Source organism: Accipiter gentilis, chromosome 15 (assembly GCF_929443795.1).
Source record: "Accipiter gentilis chromosome 15, bAccGen1.1, whole genome shotgun sequence".
Taxonomy (NCBI): Eukaryota; Metazoa; Chordata; class Aves; order Accipitriformes; family Accipitridae; genus Astur; species Astur gentilis.
Window position 1 is genome coordinate 29,025,859 of NC_064894.1, and position 22,075 is coordinate 29,047,933.

Sequence of the window (22,075 nt, forward strand, 5' to 3'; positions counted from 1 at the left end):
ATTTGCACCGCCGACCGCGGCCCGGCAGGCGGCAGCAGCGAGCTCCACCGCGGGGGCGGGGGGTGGCTGCGCTTCTCCGCTCCGCGGACCGCGCTCTGCCGTCCCCGTCCCCCCCCCGCCCCCAACGCTGCCCTGCCGGGACTGCGGACCCTGCCGAGCCACCCCCCCACCCCGGCTTCCCCAGCGGCGGGGCTGTGAGCCGCGGCGGGCTCGGTGCGGTGCGGGGGAACCCTGGCGGAGCGGTGTCCCGCCGAGACAAAAGGCACCCGCGGGAGGGTGAAGCCGCCCCCCGCCGCGCCCCTCACAGACAATAAGCGGCGGCCGGGGAGCCCCCTGAGGAGAAGGGGGGGAGTCCACTGCCGGGGCTGGCTGGGAGGAAGAGGAGGAGGAGGAGGGAGGAGGAAGGAGGGAGGGAGGGTGGGGGAGCGGCTGTGCCGTGGGCAGGAGGGAAGCCGCTCTCCGAGCGTGAACTGAGCTCAGCACCGCCGCCTGCCTCGCCTCGCCTCGCCTCCCCGTCCCTCCCTCCTCCCTTCCCCGCCTCTCCTTCCCCCCCCCCCCCACCCCCCCGCCGCAGCCGGCTGCGAGCCCGGCCGCTTTGCGAGCGGAGTTGAAAGGGGAGGGGGGGCAAACTTTGCAGCCCAGATGCCTCTGGGGCTGCTGGGCAGAGCGCGGCTGCTCCTGCAGGCACCTGCCGCCGCCCTTCCCCCGGCTCTGCCGCCCTCCGCGGGGGCGGACGGCCCCGCCGTCTCCGCCGGGCGCCGAGGCGGCGGGCGCTGCGGCCGCGGCTAGGGGCGGGCGAGTTAAGCGGGCGGGCGAACGAACGAACGAACGGGCGAACGAACGAACGAACGGGCGCGCCCCCATGCGGGTCCCGGGCTGGGGAGCGCCGGCAGGCGGGAGGCGGGCGGCGGCCGGGCGGTGTTCTCCTCCTGCCGCCGCCTGAGGGGACGGCGGAGCGGGACGCCGGGAGCCATGGGCTATTGCAGCGGCCGGTGCACGCTGGTGGCGGTGTGCGGCGCGCAGCTGGTGAGTGGCGGCGGAGCCGGGGTGTGTGTGTGTGTGGAAATAACAGCGTGTGTGTGTGGAAATGCGTGTGGAAAGGTGCGTGTGTGAGGGGAAAAAGGCGGGAGGGGGCGGCGGGGCGGGTCCCCCGCTGCCCGCAGAGTGTGTGTGTGGGATGGGGAGGGGGGGTGGGTGCAGCACCCGCGGTTTGGGCTCGGAGAAAGGGGGTTTGGGGAAGGGCGTGAGGGAAACGGGGGCTGCGTTACAGGTAGTTTGGCGGCGGGTCGGCCGGGGAAGGCTGCGGGTGGGCGCACGGCGGAGTTGGAAGAAAGTCGGGCGGCGGTGGTCCCGAGCGTGGGCTTAAGTTGGTCGCCGGTTTTTCCTCTGGCAGGCCGGTGGCCTTCGGTGAAGGAGGGACGCGGGCCGTGTCGGGGGGGGGGGGGGGGGGGGGGCGGGATGCGTGGCTCGCGGTTTGCCGTACAGGTGTGCGTGGGTGAAGTTGTGATGCCGGAGCTCTTCTGCAGCTGTGTTACCTTTTGGGGTTGTTTGGGGTTTTTTGTTATTGTTTTTTTTTTCTTTCAGACTTATCGGCCCGTGTAGGTTAACGTTGTATCGTTACGTTGTTACGGAACTAAAACAATTATATATTTATACTTCTCTTGAGAGGAGACATGTGGCAGCACTTGTAAGCTCGGCTACCAGCAAAAGTAGAGCCGAGTTTAAAAAGTAGGCACCGAGATACAATAACAAAGAAACCGCCTAAAAATAGATATGCTTAGCAAGACGGTTAGCCTGTGCAATGGTATTGTGGCACCTCAAAAGTGTCTGGGCTTAAAGTTAAGAAACTAAAGAAATGCCCCTTCCTGTAATATATACGTGGCTGATTTTATTGTTATCAAATCAGATGTCTGAGGTATAGAATTCCTACGGATGTGGAGATAATGCAGCTAGAGACATATCAATGGCATGCGCCCCGTTTCTTATTTTCATTAGACCAAGTGTTCGTGTGCTGGCAGAACAGGTGCTGGAAGCACCTTTGTTAAGCAGTTAACCTTATAGCAGGGAAGGAAATAATTCATGTTTCTCCATCCCTCTACCTCTTACTGAATAGTTTTGCTGAGAAAGTGTGAGTCGGTATCAATAGCAACCAATGTTGTTGCCAATTCCTCTCCTGCAGACAGGTACTAAGAGAACTACAGCAGAAAAACCCAAGTAGACTTCAGGGACCAAAATCAGTAAAACAGTACGTAGGAAAAGGAAGATGTGTTAGCAGATCACAGATTCAAAATGCCCATGGTCTTTCTATCAGTTGTAATCAACCCTTAATCCTTTTGTGTTCTGGAAAACATTTCATTTGTATGTGCTGTTCTCCACCTAAGTTATCTGATTCTTTGTAGCTGGATGTATCTTATTAGATGTGATTTATTCATGCACACTGTCTAAAAAAAGAATCTTGAATAGAAGTAGTGAATCTTGAGTGGAATGGTAGGAATGTAACCTTTTCCAGCAATTTGGAAACATAAAATTAATCGCTGAAGTTCTTCAGATCCATTTAACTTTCAGAGGCATACTTTTCTTTTTCTTTGGTTTTTTTTTTGCTGCAAAGGGAACAAAAAATGGCTTACATTGTATCTTTTACAGATAAAAGGTTGTGGGGTTTTGTGTGTTGGGTTTGGGTTTTTTTTTTTTTTTTTTTTAATGCATTCAACAACCAGGAGGTTATGATAACTGTGGAATGTGCTAAGATGTTATACTATGATTGTTTTCAAAGTCTGTGAAGGAAAACATATTTGCTAACTCATGGTGACAAGAATACATGCAAAACTCACAGTAAAAATATCAACAGAAATGCCCCGTAGGAATGTATCAGCAGGTGGATGAGCAGGTAAGCTAATGTAGAATTGTAGTGTTACTGTAAGCTTTCTAAAAGTGGTTGTAAACTACAGGGTCAAATAGATATAGTTTTAAAAAAGTAAATACTGTATTTTGGAGTAGCTTGAGCGAGCTTTTAACATTTTCATAAACTGAAAGCAAACTTGAAAATTTTTACTGAGCAAGAAAAGGATGCACTAGCAGCAGCACAAGCCTCTTATGAACGCTTGGCCTAGGTAATGACATTTAGATAGGTTCAAAGCAGGAATAATCATTTACATGAGAAAAAGGAATCGGGAATGGAGAAAATGATATGCTTTATTAAAATCACTTGTCACATTCCTTCACACGCCACATACCATCAGATGGGACCAGGTCATGAGTTTTAAATCAAGGGGACTTAACTCTCCTATGTAGGCCTATGGGTGATTGATCAGTTGTCACTACTTTTCAGGTAAAGGCTACTTAAAGGAGCAAATTTTGTCAAGATTCATCCTAGAATTAGCAGCCACATTACCACAGATCCAAGACAAAAACAAAGGGTGAAGTTATCTGGCCTGAGGAGATGGGCATGGGAAACATTTCTGCAATGAGAACCATACTTTAAAAAAAAATTGCATAAAACTTTTAATGTGAAGATTATTTACTACTGATTCCTGGGTTTCAGTTTTAAAACGGTCATGTTTGAAGTAGAAAATAGACTTTTGCTTGAGGAAAAAGAGTTTGTATAAAGAAAGGTTTCTATCATTTTTTTAATGAAAATATTTTCTTCCATTTCTGCAGAGCTAGGGAGTGGTGATCTAATTGGTCTTTGTAGGCACTGTACAATAAATAATGTTGAGGACCACTGCAGTTCATTAGAGAAGCTGTTGCATATTGTGCATATATAAATGATGTAGATGTCGCAAATGGACATAAAAAGGTGGGTTTTTTTCAAATACCAGTGCGGGAGTAGAGCTATATCAACTTGAGAGACCCTGCACAAGCAGAATTATTTTCATAAATGCATTTTAAGTGTTTATAGCTAAGGCAACATACTGTACCATCAGATTATCAGAAAGCTCAAGGAATGTTTCTGCTCTCAAGGGCATGCTGATCATTGCTCCCCTGCTTATTAACATACATATACCTTCCTGTTTGTGCTCTCATTTGTACTATGGAAAACAACCTTTGACAGCTCATTTTCCTCTGCATTTGTAGCCAATGAGAAGAATTAACAGCAAGTAAGAGCTAATTTTGCTGATGTTGGGAACAAGGCATTGCCTTCTGTATACAAAGCTAATTATCTCAAAATATCTTTTCATTTTTTTTAGATGCTAATTTTGGTCTCTGGTGTCCATTGTCCTTCTGAAGAGAACCCCGGGCATTAGGGGCCCTGGTGGTTTTCTTTGTATGTCAACTATCCTGGTTGCATTGAAAGAATTCTCTGTTATTGCATTTTGTCCTTTAAACCTCTTTATTTTTGGGTGTCTCTTTTTCTATTAATAGCTTACATCAGTAACACTAATATCTTGTTGCTCAGTCTTTTTAATAGCAAGACCAGCAAAGGTGAAACTGCCAAGATTATTGTGCTTTCTAGAAGGTTTCAAGAGTCCCGTGGAAACCAGTTTGAAACTTTTTACGTGTCTGCCATTGCTGCTCGGGAAAACTTGGAGCAGTGGCAAAACAGTAAAAAGTTCTGCATGTTTTCAACTCAGCAGCTCTCTTCCTAAGTGCAGTGATGAGAAAGGACAACACTTCATAAGAAACGTTAAGTCTCCAGAAATCATTGGCTTATTGTTTCTATCCATCAGACAAAGATTGCCACATTCCTAAGGCTAATTAGATGACAGATAATTCAGCCTTCGCGCTGCCTTCCCTCTGTTTCCATCTGAATTTACTGAAATCATTCTCTTTGTACATTTTGCCTGTTCTTTTTCTCCTTTTTTTTTTTTTTTTTTTTTTTGGAGTAAATTGTAATGCAGTTCAGATATTCCAGCTAAGTGTTGAAAACTATATACAATTTGTAAACAAGCTGTGTATATCCCAAAGCTCGGTTAGTGATTCTGGGGCTTTCGGTCTCGTGCTCTAAAGAAGCATGTATTATAATGGGCACAAACTCTCCAATTTCTGAAAGTCTTTCATGGGCATCAATGTATAATGTTTGTAGTCTCTCCTTTTCCTCACTAACATTTTGCCGTTCGGGGCATAAGCACACCGACACACAGCCCAGTTGTATCTCTTTCCGAACTCTTCCAGTTACAAGTCTGGCCCAAGCCACTGTCCGAGTGTGTCATTGTGGCCAAGCAGAATGGCAAAAGCACCCCAATTTGGTTGCTTTTGCTAACATGGCTCCAGTCTTCATCTTTGCTTTGAGCTAGTGAAGAAAATTATTGAAACGCTAACAGCTTGTATGGAAATGTCCTTGTTCGTTGCTTTTCCACAAATGACTAATGCGAATTAAGAGAAAATTCACATACTTTATTTCAAGAACTGCATCAGCTGAGGTAACTTCTCTACTTACCTGTGATACCAATGTCCATAAACACATATTTAGTTATGTTGTTGCACCTGAAGACACATACTAGATCTGTGGCAGATAAAGTGGTGGAACCACTCAAACCCGGGAAATGAATTACATACAAACTGGGAAGTAATACAGTAGACCCTATGTCTTCTGTGACTTCTTCTGATGTCACGGGAGATGCCTGTAATCTATATTGCACACATGAGATAAGACTGAAGAGCATCCTGTTCTCTTCCGATTCTCACATGCATTATAAAACGACAGTATGTGTAAGTACGGAGAACAGACCTTGGTTCTTAGAGAAAAAAGTCTGCCTTAGCGATCAGTCCTGTAAAGTTTTGGTTTGCCTTTTCTAAACATGAGCAGCAGCATTCTTATGCTCGTTCAGACACTTTAGGAATGGTGATCGTGGCAAGTTGTAGTCTATATCACAAATCTGCCTACTGGGTTTAGCACAGTTTAATACCATGAATATCCTTGCTTGGGGGAAAAACTCAGGTTTTAACAGTTTGCAGGTTGAATTGTCTCTGGACCTTCAGGGAGTGAGGTTTGCCAGATTAGAGCTGGGGTCCCTCTGAGAGCAAAGCGAAGGCATCCAGACCAGATACTCCCTTGGATTGGCTACTCTGCAGTTTTATGTAATAAGGAAACTCTATTTGTTAATATAGGCTTTAAACTATGCATATCATCAGGGTACTTTCCAATAGCACACCAAACCACCTAATCAGTGTATGTAGTATGTTTATTTTTTTCATTTTTTCTATAGGGGAGCAGTATGGAAATTTTTGGTGTTTGCTTTTAATTGCTGGATTTTGGGGAGGGTTATTTTTTCTTTCTGCATGTGTGTTTTAATTGTGTTTCATTGTCACTGTTGTCAATGGTTTTCAATAGCAGCTTTAGGAGAGAAGTATCTGCAATGGAAAATTCTGATGACATGCACATGTTCCTACATTTTCTGCTAGCAAAAGGGGAATTAAAATTGTGGGCTTTCCACGTGGAATGGAAAGTGATGTTGCTGGTCTTGGCCTGTGGATCTGTAGGTTTATCAATCTAGAAGGAGAGTAGAAAGAATTGGTTCCTATGTTTTGGATAGTACTTATATTTAAGTACTGCCTTTGAAATTGTGACTATGTCAACAACTTGTGTCTGTGTCTTCTCTAAAGTTCTGCTTCTTGCTTTGTTTTGATTTGATAGGAAAGAAAGTGGAAGTCTTAGTTTCATTGTATCTGAAACCATTGTGGTCCTACTGGCAATGAAAACAAACTGGTCCTGTGAATAGCAGACTTTCAGCAGGTGTATGTTTGAAAACTATTGTATAACACTGAGGAGTAGATTTTGAGGTGCTGCTGGGAATATATAAAACAAGGACTTGATCATGAATTCAGAGAGCTAAGATATTTTGTTGCTATGAAAGAAATATGTAGCAACCTTTCCAGGTTTAAGTGAGACCTTGGTAGAAAAGTAAACACTCTTTTTCTATTCTGTTTTTGAGATAAAATGCTGAGGATTCATAAAAAATCTGGGTTTTTTTTGTGATAACTTGAGGTCAAAAATAGCGATGCATACAAAAAATGGATGTCAGAGGTAACGGTCCATTATGTCATTTAATTTTAGTGGCTTGATGTTCACTATGAATGGTACAGTATTAATTTTCATAGAATTGTGAATGAATAATAATTGTGAATAACCAATCATGCACTTCAAGAAAAGCAGAGTATGTTGTTTTAAGTTACAGGGGTAAAAGATTTCAGACCGGCTGAATAGCAGGTTTAATTCACTGCATTTTGAAGCTGAACTTCTTTAGAGTTCAGTGAGCAGATTCAACATTCAGATACTGTGATGATGGGTAGGAAGGGAAGGTTTAAATAGATTGAGAGGAGTTGAATATACTACCTGAATATAGGGACCTAGAATATCTAGTGAAGTTACTCTTCTTGTATAGCCGTAAGGCAAATCTTTGACAGCAGGAATTAATTTCGTATTGACAGAGATTTGAGCTAGCACCTTGAATGATGAGCAGCAGGGTGTGGGTTTGTTTTTTGGTGTTTTTCTTTTTTTTACTTTTTCTGTTTCTTTACAAAAAGCACTAAGTAAGCATTTTTAAAAGACACTGAAAACTCTGTAGTCAGTCTGTAGTCAGTGGAGAGAAATCTCTCATTCTGTAGTCAACAGAAAGGAACAGGCTCCATTGCAGAATGGTTCAAAGCAGAAACATAATGTTTTGAGTTGGTAGTGACTTTAGTGTCCCAGGCTGAGCTGTGGGAACATATACAATGCAAGTGCAGCAGATAAGGTTTGTAAACAGGTATTTGGCGACTTGTTCCAGGAAAGAATCTAAATCCATTTGAAGTCTTCTCAATGTCCTGGTGGATCCAGTGATGAGGGTCTCAACATCTAGTTTCTGTTAGCATGAAGTTTTGAGAAACTTCCCTGAGCTTAGGGACTGGAGATGTTCAGGCAGTGTCTGCTCTGGAGGCTGCTGTCAGTGCCTGGTGAGCTACCTGGGTGTCCCCATACACTCCAGGCAACCTTTTTGGTACCATGGTTCCACTGAGCTCAAGAGATTATCCGAGGTGTGCAATGCCAAAAGAGACAGCTATGCCCAATGACATTTTGTAAGAAACAGTGTGTCAGAAATCTTGAGTTTCTACAGGACTTTTCCTTATGGTTCTGAATTTAAGTGACACTTAGCGGAGAATAACAGTAGTAAGTCTTTTCATATTTCGGTGGGGGAAAGAGTATTGATGGTCTGACTAGATCAGAATAATCTCTCTAGGCTCCTCTGCAGTCAGAAGAGGGACTCCTTCAGGGGGCAGGTGAGAGTGCATGGTTGTTTCTTGCCCTAAACTGACCTTTAGAGTTGTGTCTTAAGTAAAACAGTCCTTCAGCTTAAGGAGGCTGTTTGGGGGGGGCAGGGAGAGAAGAAATCACAGACCCGTTGTACACTGTTTTGCCATCCACAGTACTTGTTACTTACATTTTTCCTCCCTCTTGCATTTTCACTAGTCATTTGACTGAGGACTTTTTGAATTTAAGGATGACTGTGATCTCCAGATTGCGAAATGCTGTTTTGGAAAGGTATTTGTCTCTTTGTTGACTGCAGAAGGAAACTAAGGAGCTGGTTTCACCAGAGCAATGTCAGCTTTTTTGCATATGTCCCTTAAGATCCCCTAAAAAAAATTAAACTGGTAAAATCAACAGGATAAAACCAATTTATGCTTGCTTTGGTTTTTAGGTGATTTTCTGTGGCTTCCAATAGGAGTGAGGAAGACAGGGAGCACTGTAAGTAATGTGTGATCTTACAGAGTATGCTGAAAACACAGTAATTTTAAAGCATCAGATAGTTTATTGTCATCCAGATTAATCTTCATTTATTTTTTTATTACGGTGAGTGAAAGAGAGGGGCTGTTGAGTGCTACTTGCCTTGTAAAGTAGAAGGGACACAATAGTTGAAATGACATTTTCTTGCCCCTGTGGCGAATAAACATTTCACAGTTTGTTATTTTATCCCCTCTCCCCAGATGTATGTGTACCAGCTGAATGGCATCTGAGAATTGTTTCAGCATTTTATCATTCTATAACGCTCTGCTAGAAATGACATTTAGAAGAAAAATTACTGATTTCTGTCTCCACTAAAAAGTAAACATGCATAGCTAATAGTTCTATTCACCACAGATCATACTTATGCATTTTTAATAAAAACTTGATTTTAATTCATACATAACTTATGAGAAATGTTTATCAGTTTAGGGCTCTGCTGATTCCCACTCAAATGTTTACATATATCTGGATACCTTGAAAATGTCTTTCATTTGAGGCTCAGATTTACCTTTTATACACAAACTTGCTTCTCTGCTGCCTACGTAATGATGTAGTATATATAAGAAATGCTGATTATTGTACTGATTGCTAAAATCAGTAAAAGTACCATTTATATGACATAAATGAACCTCAGATTTTTCTATGCTGTTTGAAGTAATAGCTTTCTAACATCGGGGTTTGGGGTGTTTTTTCTGATCCCCCCCCCCCCCCCCCCCCCCCCAGCACCTCCCCTCGGTTGGGATGTTAGGCTGGACCTCTAGTGGCAAGTCACCAGTTATGTGAATAGGAACAGTCTATTGTATCTATATTCGTACTGTAACAGACTTGTTTTCCTCACCCTTCTTTTCTCATGAAGGAATTCTCATTAGCGGAGTTTTGTACCGAAGGCAGCGTATGAGGTTAATTCTATTATTTCAAAGAGGCATGTCGAAGTGATGATGCCTGTCATGTTTATATGTCACGTCACCTTTCAGAAGGCAAAAATGCAGGACCGTTTTCCGATGGTGGGAGAGAGATGCATGCTACCTCATTTAAGCATGTAATGAATAGGCTTTTAACCACCTTCAGGAGGTGGCTGCCTCTTTCCATTGACTATATAGGGATCTTTGAGTTGCTGCCCTGTTGGGAATGAAACTCCAGCCTCTCTTCTGCATGCACCTTTTTTTACTTCATTATATAGTTACGCTTGCCGATCTTTGATAGGATCTTTGTACTAAAGGAGAGAGGATAGGCTGCGAAACTCTTTTCTTTAGGATTTAGGCAGAATATACAGGAGGATGCATAACATTTCTTCTGGATGGATGGAAGTTGTGCTAGAGGCCTAGAACAGGGGTCAGAGGACTGTCCCTGTTCACCTTGAATAACATTTACTGTCTGAGCGAGCCTGCCGTAGTGAATGAAATTGGTCTGCGCGAACAAGTTAGGGTTAAGATATAGAGTCTTGAATCTAGGGTATTGACTCATATTTGTGTAAGAAAGCTTAACTGTCTTAGGAAATGATGTAGTTCCTTTCCAGGTGACTCACACCATGGGTCAATTTACTAATTATAAATTCCTTTAAACTTCTTCGTAGATGGACTACTAATTGGCCCTTAACAAGTATATTCTCCTCGTTTGAAGATAAAAAGCTTTTGTGAGGAAAGGAAGATAGATGCTAGGATGTCTCTTTAGAACAATGCATGGATCTTTGAAAAGCCATTCTTCAATAATTAAGCAAATTGTGAAGTTTGCAAATTTTTGCCCTGACCAACAATGGCCCAGCATTTTTCATTATTCTCTGGTCACAGTCTCTGTGGCAGGCTGTTCTATTACAGAGCACAGAAACAAAAGGAGAAAAAAGCCCCTTGTGTGTCATTGCTGCCTTCACAAAGCCACAAATACATTAAACTCAAGATACTGTTCATTGTGCGCTCAAGCCACTAGTGACAAAGGTGCTGTGAGTACCACTGAATATCAGGCAGTCATATGTCATGACATCACTGCTCAAACTGGCAGAGCAAATGACAGTAAAACAAATGAAAACATTAGCAGCTAAAGGAATGTGAAAGAATGAGAGGCTTGTCTGAAGAAAAGAATGGAAAATATGGATGTTATTTTTGCCATTAGCTATAAAGTTGATTTTCCCTTTTTTCTTTTTCTTTTTTTTTTTTTTTTAATTTAAGTTCGTGGCCACACCCACCTGATGCCTTTGAGGCCAGTTAGCTTTTATTTTCTTTGACGCTAGTAGCAGTCACAGGCAGTGACAGCAGCTGGTAACAAGCCAGATGATGGCACTGGTAGTGTTAACATAAGACATGGGCTTCAGCGTATCCTGAAAACAGAGTTCATTGTCTTGGATTTTATCAGACTGGCTTTCCTGAGTGTGGAGCTGGCAGTAAATTTGGTACCTGCAGAGGGAAAACCACAACAAACTGGGGCTGGATTCAGCAATATACCTAGTAATGCCTGTTTCTGGTCCTGGCAACCTCTCAGAATATTTACAGGGGCTGCTGCCTGGTACAATCTTTTTTTTTTTTCTTTCTTAATTTGTTTTAAATGAACGTTATCACCCGGGGGTAGGGTCGTAATGGCAGCTACAGAAGAAAGTTGTTGGCCTCAACCGCTGGAAGAGATCGTGCCTGTTCTGCATCGTGCTAAACTGTGCTTTTTTCAGATGCGTAATAAAAGTTATTTATGGACACCAATAAAGTGGTATCTGTTGTATAATATCACAGATAGGCATAAGGACAATAACAAAAGGCAGCTGGTTTAGTAAGCTCTATTTGCTGCAGAAATGTGCTGTTCTTTGCGAATTGAAGTAAAAAAAGTGGGGGGAGAATGTTGTGGGTTTTTTCTGGTTCCTGGCATTTGCAGTCATTCTTGCTTTGCAGCGGGCTTATAAGGACAATTATGTGGGTCCCATGTCAGTATTATATTTGTCACGAGTAGCGCCTTATTAGAGGACAGCTGCTCCTCTCTGCGCAGCACATATACGTAACTACCACTGACAATAATAGAAGTTATGAGTGTAGCTCTCCTTTGCGTTACACCAATGGGATATGCAGGAGCTCTCGTGGTTTCAGTTAATTAATGCAGGTGTAAAACCAGGAACGAAGCAGTGATGAATCTGGGAGTATTCATATGCATGTTCAGAGTGCAATGCCTGTAAGGAGGCTTTGAACTTCCAGCAATTGTTACTTGGCTCATGTAAGAGGTAAGAAAGGTACTGTCCAAGTGCACAACATCTGAGTGGCTCAGATCATGCCAAGTGCCTTCACTAGAAGGCCGGATATTCAGGTCCCTGTCAACCTAGAGCAGACACAAGAAAGACTGGTGCGCAGCGGATATTGCCAAGTTGTAAGTGGTTTATGGTAACTCCTCAGTCTCTCTCTAATTCTATCACGATTAAAAAAGGGGTGACCAGCAAGATTTCTCCAAAGCTCCTTAGATGCTGTAGTGGTGCTTTGGCTGCTGTCACTTCTGCTGAGAACTGGACAGATTTGGAACAAAGAAGAATATAGAAGTGGCACAGTGCCATCATAATGCTGTCAAGAGCTAATGTAAACTCAGCCAGAGAAAACCATTTGCAATGAACAACACGCTTTGGTGGCCATGCCAAACCCAAGAACATATTCTCAAGAACCACCTCTTGGCATTTTAGCTATTGTAGCAAGTTGTGTTTGTACATCCTTAAGCACTTGCTTCTTTCAGCTCGGATCCACACAGTGGGCAGCTCAGACTGGCTTAGGGAACGTAAGCCCATGCCTCTATGTTCATGTTGGTTTCTATTTTGTTGCTGGTTTTTGTTTGCTTTTCAAAATCTGAGTAAATCAGAAGTTCTGCAGTATTTCATAGAATCGTAGAATAGTTTGGGTTGGAAGGGACCTTTCAAGGTCATCTAGTCCAACACCCCTGTCGTGAGCAGGGACATCTTCAACTAGGTCAGGTTGCTCAGAGCCCCGTCCAGCCTGACCTTGAGTGTTTCCAGGAATGGGGCATCTACCACCTCTCTGGGCAACCTGGGCCAGGGTTTCACCACCCTCACCGTAAAACATTTCTTCCTTCTATCTAGTCTAAATCTACCCTATTTTAGCTTAAAACTGTTACTGCTTGTCCTATTGCATTTGGGTGACTAATTGGATTTCTGGGTGAGCACAAGCCCTGACTTTTTTTGGAAGGTGAAAACTATTAGTCTTAAAACTGCAGCTTCTATTCCAGACAGTTTCCCTACTAATTTAAGACAAGACAGTTATACAGAGCTACCGTGATGAATGGCTTGAACAGTTAATATTTGACATTTGATTTTATGATTATACCTTTTAAAAATAGCTGGCTTTTGACACATTGCTTATATGTTTTTATATGAATTAGAAAACCTAGATTTATAGTAAGTTCCCTGTTACCTTTTGGTTTGAGGTCTCTGGGGAATGACTGCACTGAAGATCCTAGCTGCTCTGATGTTCGGTGCAAGTATTGACACATTCAATAAAGATGGCTCAGGGAGGTGGGGAAACATTCATTTGCCCTCACAGGTGGACTGGTCTGGTGATTGAGAGAGAACTGGGGAATAGCAACACAGTCAGTGGTAAAGTTAAAAAAAAAAAGTTATTAGTTATCTGAGGTATATTAAATCTCTCTGAAAGTGAAAACTGGTGATACAAGCAAGTTCCAGAAGAATACTTTAGAACAGCCCTCTCTAAGGCAGTTTGGAAGATATGGCTGTCAGAACCAGAATATGTGGAGATGCAAACCTTGTATTTTAACCTCTCCAGATTTCCAGAGAACTTGATTCTAATCTCTGCACCCCAGGTCCAGCTGCATAAGTTAGGACAAGATTTTGTCCGCTCTCACAGAGCAACAACTCCCTGTGTTGGTAGTGCCCAGCTGTGGCTCGTTTTGGTGGAGACTGATGAGCGCATACTCAATGTCCTCAGTGTAAGCTGTGAATGGTGGCAACCAGGGAGCCGAGCCGTGGTGGCACCATCCTTACCCCAGCACAGCGATGGCCACTGAGTTGGCCACATTCTTTCAGCGTTTAATGATTTCACCGTGAACTGCATCAATTTCCCACCCATATAATCCAGCAGGAAGGTGGGGGGGAAGGTTTGTGCTCAGGCAGAAACCTGACACTCTTGCACTGGGTTGTCTCTGATCATCCTTAGTGGAGCCTCGTAGGTTAGAGTTTTTACGCCATTTACTTTGAAGATGTGAAATTTGTTGAGGGGAGTGTGCTGAGGGAAGGGATGCGTAATCTTCCAGGAGCGTTTCCATGTAAAGCGGCAACTTGTGTTTGTGAAGAATGTGTCTTGATGAATGATGTGGTCCCTGCCAATTCTGTCCTCCTAATCACTCACGCCTTTCCTAGAGCAGTGTGGGTTTGTGCTGCCTTTTATGTAAGGTTCAACCTAGACCCAAATGATCAGTGTGCAATGGTGGGTAACTATTCATTTCTACTAAAAGTATTGTGCTTTACATCATAGCCATCCTAGAACTTGTATAAGGTCAGTATGCTAACGGAGCCACCTGAATCCCTTTAGAACATCAAATTTGATAGAGATAAAATGTGCTTAGTGAATATTTTTTAAAAGGTCAAAAAGTAAAGATGATTTATTTACTTCAATTGAAATTCAGCAGGTCTTAGGTTAAGGTGAGGGACAAAGAAAATAAATCTCTAGAATTATGTTATACTTGACAGAATATTGATCAATAGTTGTCTCAGCAGGAGCTGATGGTGAGCTGAAAAGTAGTTTTACAAATTTACGTAAATATTTGTGATTGGCACTTCTTTTTGTTACAGTACTCTACCTAGATGAAAATGCTCCATGCTTTGCCTCCACACTATTGTTCAAGGAATATTAGACCATCCTCATTTTTGGTTAAAAATAGGTTAGAAAATGTTGTATTTCAGTTAATGTTCTTACAATGTAGGAAAATAAATACTTGCTTTGACATTATTAGCTTACTAATTTAATGGAGAAGAATGTTTTACACCATGGTAGCATTACTGGATTCCCAGGTCTACAGCAAAGTAAAGCTGAAAAGTAGATACCCCCACAGTTCTCCCCTGCCCCCTCCACACACACGTGCACCTGGACATGCACACACTCTGCCATAACCAGATTTGTTAAATCATAGCATCTCCTTATGGATCTGCACAATACACCAAGAAAAAAAAAACCAAAAAAAAAAAGGGGACTATTTCTTCAGGCTTGCTTATGTAATAAGATGGATATAATTGTAAACAGGAAAGCTGTAAAATAGAGTTAATAAAATTCATCCTTATAAGGACTATTTACACTCATAATGATGACTGAGTCTCTGCTTTTCAAGAGCTGACAGGCACTAATGGAGTACGCGAGAGTGGTTTTCTTTCATACCCTCTTTTTGTCACTGCTCATATCTTTTCACTACTCGGGTCCTACTTGTATTACTTCCTTGAAATGTCTTGGTAGCAAGAAAAGGTAGATAGAGCCACTGCTTAGTTGATATTTGTTGTATTAGCTTGCCTTCTGCTGCTGCTATGAGGAGTATTGCTTATGTAGCTATAAACTAGGCTATATAAGCAGCAAGAATTGCCTACTAAGTAGCTATTAATAAACATGAAATATTTCTGGATGGAATAACTCCTTCTGGTTCTTTCACATGTCATTGAGGCTTCATGAATCTTTGTGGTTGCAGTTAGTCAGTGATCTGTTTGGTGACAGGGCAATGTCTAGCCAAACAAATCTACCCACATTTCACTGGACTATCATCTTTATTCCCATAGGTAATGGTGGTTAAAAATGCGAGGCAACATCAGTATAGTTGCAGCAAAACAGGAGAAAGAGGCAGAGAGGGTCCCCCAAAGTACTGCGCATCTTGGGGAAATGCATCTTTAGTAAAGAAAATCCATTGACAGTAAGCGAATGGAATGACAGTAAGGCTTATTAAATTCAAGAAGTGCGGTTAGGAAAATAAGAATTGGTCTCTGATATAGTAACAGAACCACCATGAGGTGCGGGGATGAAGGCATGGGGAGAAGAGATGGAGGGAAGAGGAAGAAAATACATCGCAGATGGGACTGATTTTGAATTTGGGGAATTTAATTTCACAAGAGTGTCTTTCCCCTACATCAACCTTTTTTTTTTATACTGCTCTGAAATCCAAAAGGTCGAAATGAATAACAATTTTTCAGGGATTCATGGTTCAGATGAGATAAAGGCGTTGAAGGAAGCATGCCAGTTTGAAACTTTTATTTGATATTGTCGTGATTTAACCCCAGCCAGCAACTAAGCACCACACAGCCGCTCACTCACTGCCCCCACCCCAGTGGGATGGGGGAGAAAACTGGGAAAAGAAATAAAACTAGTGGGTTGAAATAAGAATGGTTTAATAGAATATAAAAAGAAGAAACTAATAATGATAATGAAAACAATAATAAAGTTACAGCAGGAATGATAAAAGGATTGGAATATACAAACAATGCGCAGTGGAATTGCTCACCACCTGCCAATCGATGCCCAGTTAGTCCCCGAGTGGTGATCCCCCCCACTCCCCCCAGTTTATATACTGGGCATGATGTCACATGGTATGGAATACCTCATTGGCCACTTTGGGTCAGCTGCCCTGGCTGTGTCCTGTGCCAACTTCTTGTGCCCCTCCAGCTTTCTCGCTGGCTGGGCACGAGAAGCTGAAAAATCCTTGGCTTTAGTCTAAACACTACTTAGCAACAACTGAAAACGTCAGTGTTATCAACATTATTCTCATACTGAACTCAAAACATAGCACCGTACCAGCTACTAGGAAGACAATTAACTCTATCCCAGCTGAAACCAGGACAGATATATGTATACATATAGGGGAAATGTATGTGTGTTTATCTAACAGGAAAAAAATGGGTATGTTTCAGTGATGTGTAAAGATGTCATATTTGACATCAAATTTGTATTTAAAGCAGTGATGTGTCAGGTACTGCAGGTGTACTGCAGTCCATACATGATGACACTCAATACATCATAGAATTGTAGACTTTCAAAGAAAAACTCGCATACCTCTACATTTTGAGTTGGAAAACTGGTCGTCTTGGGGGAAGGAATAGTAGATGTAGCTTAGGCACAGGCAGAGTCTTAAACAAAAAGTTGAATAAAGAGTACGTCTAAGCAATGGATTACATATCCGTTTTCAGCTCAGTGTTGCGACAAAGGAGACAGCAGCTTAAGCAAATATGCCTGAATGAAGTCATAGCTCTGAATGTCTGTGCTGTGAGTTTTTAAAATAGAATCCTGTTGAATTGAATAGAGTCATCTTCTCCTACGCTGCATGGGTGGTACTCAAGACTTTAGGAGAATGGATGATAAATCTGATACTAATGGAAGTATATTAGAAAGAGATATGAATTTATCTTGATGCCTGTGTCACAGGTGAATTTGTCTTCAGCAGACCTATAAGCTGAATAAATGATAAATGTTTCATATTTATGTCATTGAATTAAACGGGAAAGGTCAGTCACTCTACCACTTCCTACTATTATTGTGAATGCTAGACTGCTTATTTGGGAGAAAAAGGAAGGAGAGCAGAAGAAAAGAAAAAGTAACCTGGGTAATGAGTGGAGGTGGCAAGACCCAGGACCCCGCTGGGAACACAGAAATACAGAACTCTTCTTCAGAGCTGGTTATAAACTCCAGAAGCAAATACAGAGGGAGAGCATCCGCCGCTGGATCTTGCTGACCAGGGATCTCATTGGTTCCGGCTGTTTTTTAGAGGCATTAGGACAATGCCCGGGGGAACAGAGAGGTCTGTAGAGACAACAGGGATGGACAAACTCTTGCAAACGCACAGCAATGTCTTTGTCATGCCAGTAACCAGTATTGCTGATCATCAGAATGATGTTTCCTTTGGTGGAGAAATACCCTGCGTTTCTGTTCATTCCAGTCACCCGTGCCTTGCTCACCTACGAGGGAAATCAGTTGAGCCATTTGAGTGGTGTGGGTGGAAGAAAACCATCTTTTCAGCTTATGTCCTCTAGCAGCAAGCACATGCACTTAAAGTTTATTTTGTAAAAAAAACTTAAAAACCTGCTTAGCCCAGTAATATGAAAGTTGTAACATAGTCTGTAGTTTATACTGAATATATTTAGAAAGTCTAAAAAATTCAAGCCTCAGCTCAGATTTCACAGTAAAGAAATCAACATAAATTGAGGACCCTGCGTAATGTCAGTAAGACAAGCTTTTATTCATAAATTGTATAAATGTTGATTTTTAAAGCAAAACTAAGCCCACACTAACAAGACACATGAAGGAAGGAATGCCTTACAATTGGGCAACCATAGTATTTTTAAGACTGCCCACAGTGAGAGACCTTTTGGCTAAGACAAGGTAGTAGTTTGCAGGTTTCTCCTAATCCTGAAACCTATTCTTTTTTGCTTTTTTTGCTCACTTAGCTTACAAAATTCTCATTCCATTTTTTGTCAAGCAGTACATGCTTTGTAGTTGCTGAATGTATAAAAATTTCTGTTATTTTCATTTTGTGGGGGGTTAATTCATGCTGATGTGAGCTTTTAACTTTCCTTTTTCCTAACTTGATTTTAGTACTCCTTTAAAAATGTCCATGTTTGTTTCCTGGAGTTTATCAATTCCTACAAAAAAATTCTATTCAAAATGTAAGTATTTACTAAATTCCCCTGAAGCTTTACAGGTACGATATCGATATGTCTAGGCTAAATGATTTTCCCTTAATTTCCCCTTCCGTACTTACTGGTCCAGCTTACCTTAGCTGCTAGTCAGGCCCGAAGACTACACACTTTTGCTGGTTTAGCTACTTGGTAAACTAAGAAATAGTCAATATAGCAAAAGCTGGTTAAATTAATTCCATGGACTTGCCTTAGGTCCTAACATAGGCTAGTTGCTTGGTTTCTCTGCAGTGAACAGGATGAGCAGGGCAGGCAGACGTACTCCTGGGGTCACACCGAGGCTGGGGAAGGTGTCTCGTCCCCTTTCCTGGCTGGGTTTAGGTGTTCACCCACTGCCCACGTTAGACGTCTTTGTGAGGTTAGGATCCACACTGTGCTGGAGTCAGACACTGAGATTGCCCTTTTGGTACCGAGGGGAGGCTTGGTCCTTTCCGTCACAATGTGTCTGGAGAAGGAGTGGTGGTAGCTGTAGCGCTGCCCATTTTTCACATAGTAAGCCACTGGTTGGTTTGCACACGCAAGAAGAAAGCATGTGTTCGTTGCTGTCTTGAGCAGACTGGGGCTGAAGCCTTCATTTCTCAGCTGTCTTGAGAGAGAGGAGCCTCGCCAGCAGCCCAGGAGCAATGGGAACACCTATCCATCTCTTAGTCTGGGCCAAGAATAGGACAGAGAAAGGAAAAGGAGGCCTGAGCTCCATATATGTGAAATAGAAGAGTTCCCTAAAGAAATGTACCTGGATTCAGCTCCTTGGAACACTCCACTCATTTTCTGTGATAGAGTTATAAGATGCATAAACAGTTTTAAGAGCAGATATCTATACCAGGAATTTGGTTAGTGTGGTATTGAGTCAGGTAGAAATAATCTCAGTCACTTGCCCAGAGTCATGGCATCAGTCAGTGGGAAGGGGGCCTGAAGCCTTAACCCTTGTACTTTCCCTTTCAGAGTGATCTTATTTAATTTCATTTTTAGTGAAGTGGTTCAAAGATTAGTTACACTAATCATCACTGTTACAAAAAAACTAGATTCAGGCCCTAGGACATTTGCCTCTTTATGAAGCAAAAAGTCCTGAGAAGATTCCTTACAAAAACTACTTTTATTACAACACCAAGTTGCTTTGTCAGGAAAGCAGGATTAAGGTAGTAGGATCAAACAGAACTTTTATTTCTTTTTTTTCCCTTGCACTCTTCAGTTATGGTTGTTTCTATCATCATCAGTAGTTATCTAAAAAAGCGTTGCAAAGGGAAATTTCTTAAGCTCACTTTCTTCTGCTAAGTTACCGGTCATGGTCTGATTTTATTGAGTGAGACTTTAAAGCCGGTTTCAACAATAACAAAAAATGAGAATACTTGGAGTTCTCTGTGCATAGGAGAAATACTGAGTAAGTCTAAATCTGGGCAGCCTGATAATTGTCATAACATTACTCTTTTCTGTTCATTCCCGTAGCTCTGCGTGCTCTCTGCAGAGCAGTGCCATGCATGTGCAGCCTGCTGCAGGCTGAGTTTGAGAGTCCCCTTCAAGACGCAGGATGCTGCACACTCTTCACTGGATTGTGGTCTTTTGACTTTAACTCTATGGCTCTTTTATTTCTCTGAATAGCTCTTTACAGCAATTTCCAAAACAGCTGAATATAGTCTGATGTTTGAATTGAGGGTTTTTTTTGTTGTTTTTATTTGTTTGTTTGTTTGTTTGGGTTTTTTTGAGTCATCTTCCCTGGGTCCTCTTTTTGATGTGCCTGGACCATGTTTTGCACAGGATGGAGTTTTTGCTGACCGTTGTCCCACGCTTTACATCTCTGGTATCCCACAGACAGAACTGAGCTGTTTTTTTCCTAAGCTGTCCTTCTCTTTGGCTGCATTGTCCCTTGAATCTGGGGAAAAAAAAGGATGTTGTGGTATATTTGTTGCATATCCATCTGATGACTGTTGCTATGATCTTACTGCCATCTGCCAGACAAGAAAAAAAACCACCACCACCACCAAAAAAATCCCTTACAGTTAAAATGTATTTCTTTATGACCTACAGTCTTTGTAAGTACAGTTTGGTACTGTCAGGTGGATGGTGTGCTTTCTGGGCTTATCAAAGGTCAGTGATGTTCATGCTTCCAGTGTCTTTCAGTTCAAGCAAGCATGCTTTCAACAGACCGATTCTGAGTTTGTGAAAGCAAGACTCCAGTTTCTGAAAACTGCCCCTGTTTTTCGTCACCCAAATCTGTTAAACTTTAAATGTGAAGTGGACATCCAACTGCTTTTCTGGCACCTTTGAAAATCTTAGCTTATGGGAGCTCTGTTGCAATTGCCAGAGGAACAGTCCGTGAAACCTGTATATCAGCCAAGTGATTCAAGGATGTTATTGGTAGCCACCATTGTGGTTTTGTTTTCATTGGCAAAAACATTAATGTAGTAGCTTTGCTATCTTGCCTCAGTTTTTCATCCAGACTGCCAGTAATAAAAAGTATGATTACTTCACTGGAAATATGCTGCTTGCTATAATTCCTGGAATCTTCTCTGTTGTATTTTCTTTTCTCTGTCTTATTTTTATTTCTCATATTATATATATATAAATTAATCAATTGATGATTGGCATTTGTAAAGCTTAGACTACTCCTTATATTTGGCAATACAAAGCTCAATCAGGGATCTTTTTCAGCTTTGATTACTTTTGAATGGAATGCCTTCTAGCTTTTACCTCCCCATTACTCACCTGTATTTGCAATTGTAAATATTGTCAAAAAAGAAGAAATATAGTAGAAATCACTTTCCTGACTACTTTTTCATTTCTCCCTTTTTTCTTCCATACCATCTCACAATAAAGTTTTAAAGTGTATGTATCTGACTTCCTTTTCTATAGGAAGTGATTAAATGTTATGTTAAATGTAATTTAGAGAAACAGATGGGCAATTATATGCATGATATCAGATGCTATCTCAGTATCTTTAAAATATATCCGTATATGAATGTTTACTCACGTACAAGTTATTCTCTCTTTAAGGAACACTGATAAGTAATACTATGTGGTGGGTTGACCCTGGGTGGACAGCAAAGCTGCTCTATCACTCCCCTCCTCAGCTGGACAGGGGAGAGAAAATATAATGAAAGGCTCATGGGTTGAGATAAGGACAGGGAGAGATCACTCAGCCAATTACTGTCACAGGGAAAACAGACTCGACTTGGGGAAAATTAATTTAATTTACTACCAATCAAATCAAAACAAGGATAATGAGAAATAAAACCAAATCTCAGAACACCTTCCCCCCACCCCTCCCTCCTTCCTGGCTCAGCTCCACTCCCAATTTCTCTCCCTTCTCCCCTCCAGCAGCACAGGGGGATGCTGAATGGGGGCTGGGGTCGGTTCCTCACACATTGCCTCTGATGCTCCTTCCTCCTCAGGGGAAGGAATCCTCACTCTTCCCCTGCTCTGGGATGGGGTCCCTCCCACAGGAGACAGTCCTCCACGAACTGCTCCAGCGTGGGTCCCTTCCCCAGGCTGCAGTCCTTCAGGCTCAGACTGCTCCAGCGTGGGTCCCCCGCGGGGTCACAAGTCCTGCCAGAAAACCTGCTCCAGCGTGGGCTCCTCTCTCCACGGGTCCTGCCAGGAGCCTGCTCCAGCGCGGGCTTCCCACGGGGTCGCAGCCTCCTTTGGACATCCCCCTGCTCCGGCAAGGGGTCCTCCCCGGGCTGCAGGTGGAGATCTGCTCCCCCGTGGACCTCCCTGGGCTGCAGGGGGACAGC

The 22,075-nt window shown here is 42.6% G+C and overlaps 1 protein-coding gene across 2 annotated transcripts in view; it reads left to right on the forward strand.

Annotated features, from left to right (window-relative positions):
• The first annotated feature begins 573 nt into the window (after nt 1–573).
• NKAIN2 (sodium/potassium transporting ATPase interacting 2) overlaps nt 574–22,075 on the forward strand; it is a 559,539-nt gene continuing 538,037 nt past the window's right edge. For both annotated transcript variants that reach the window (XM_049817802.1, XM_049817801.1), the window contains exon 1: nt 574–1,026. In XM_049817802.1, the coding sequence (XP_049673759.1) occupies nt 973–1,026 (54 nt within the window). In that variant the 5' untranslated portion in view covers nt 574–972. The remainder of the gene's footprint in view (nt 1,027–22,075) is intronic.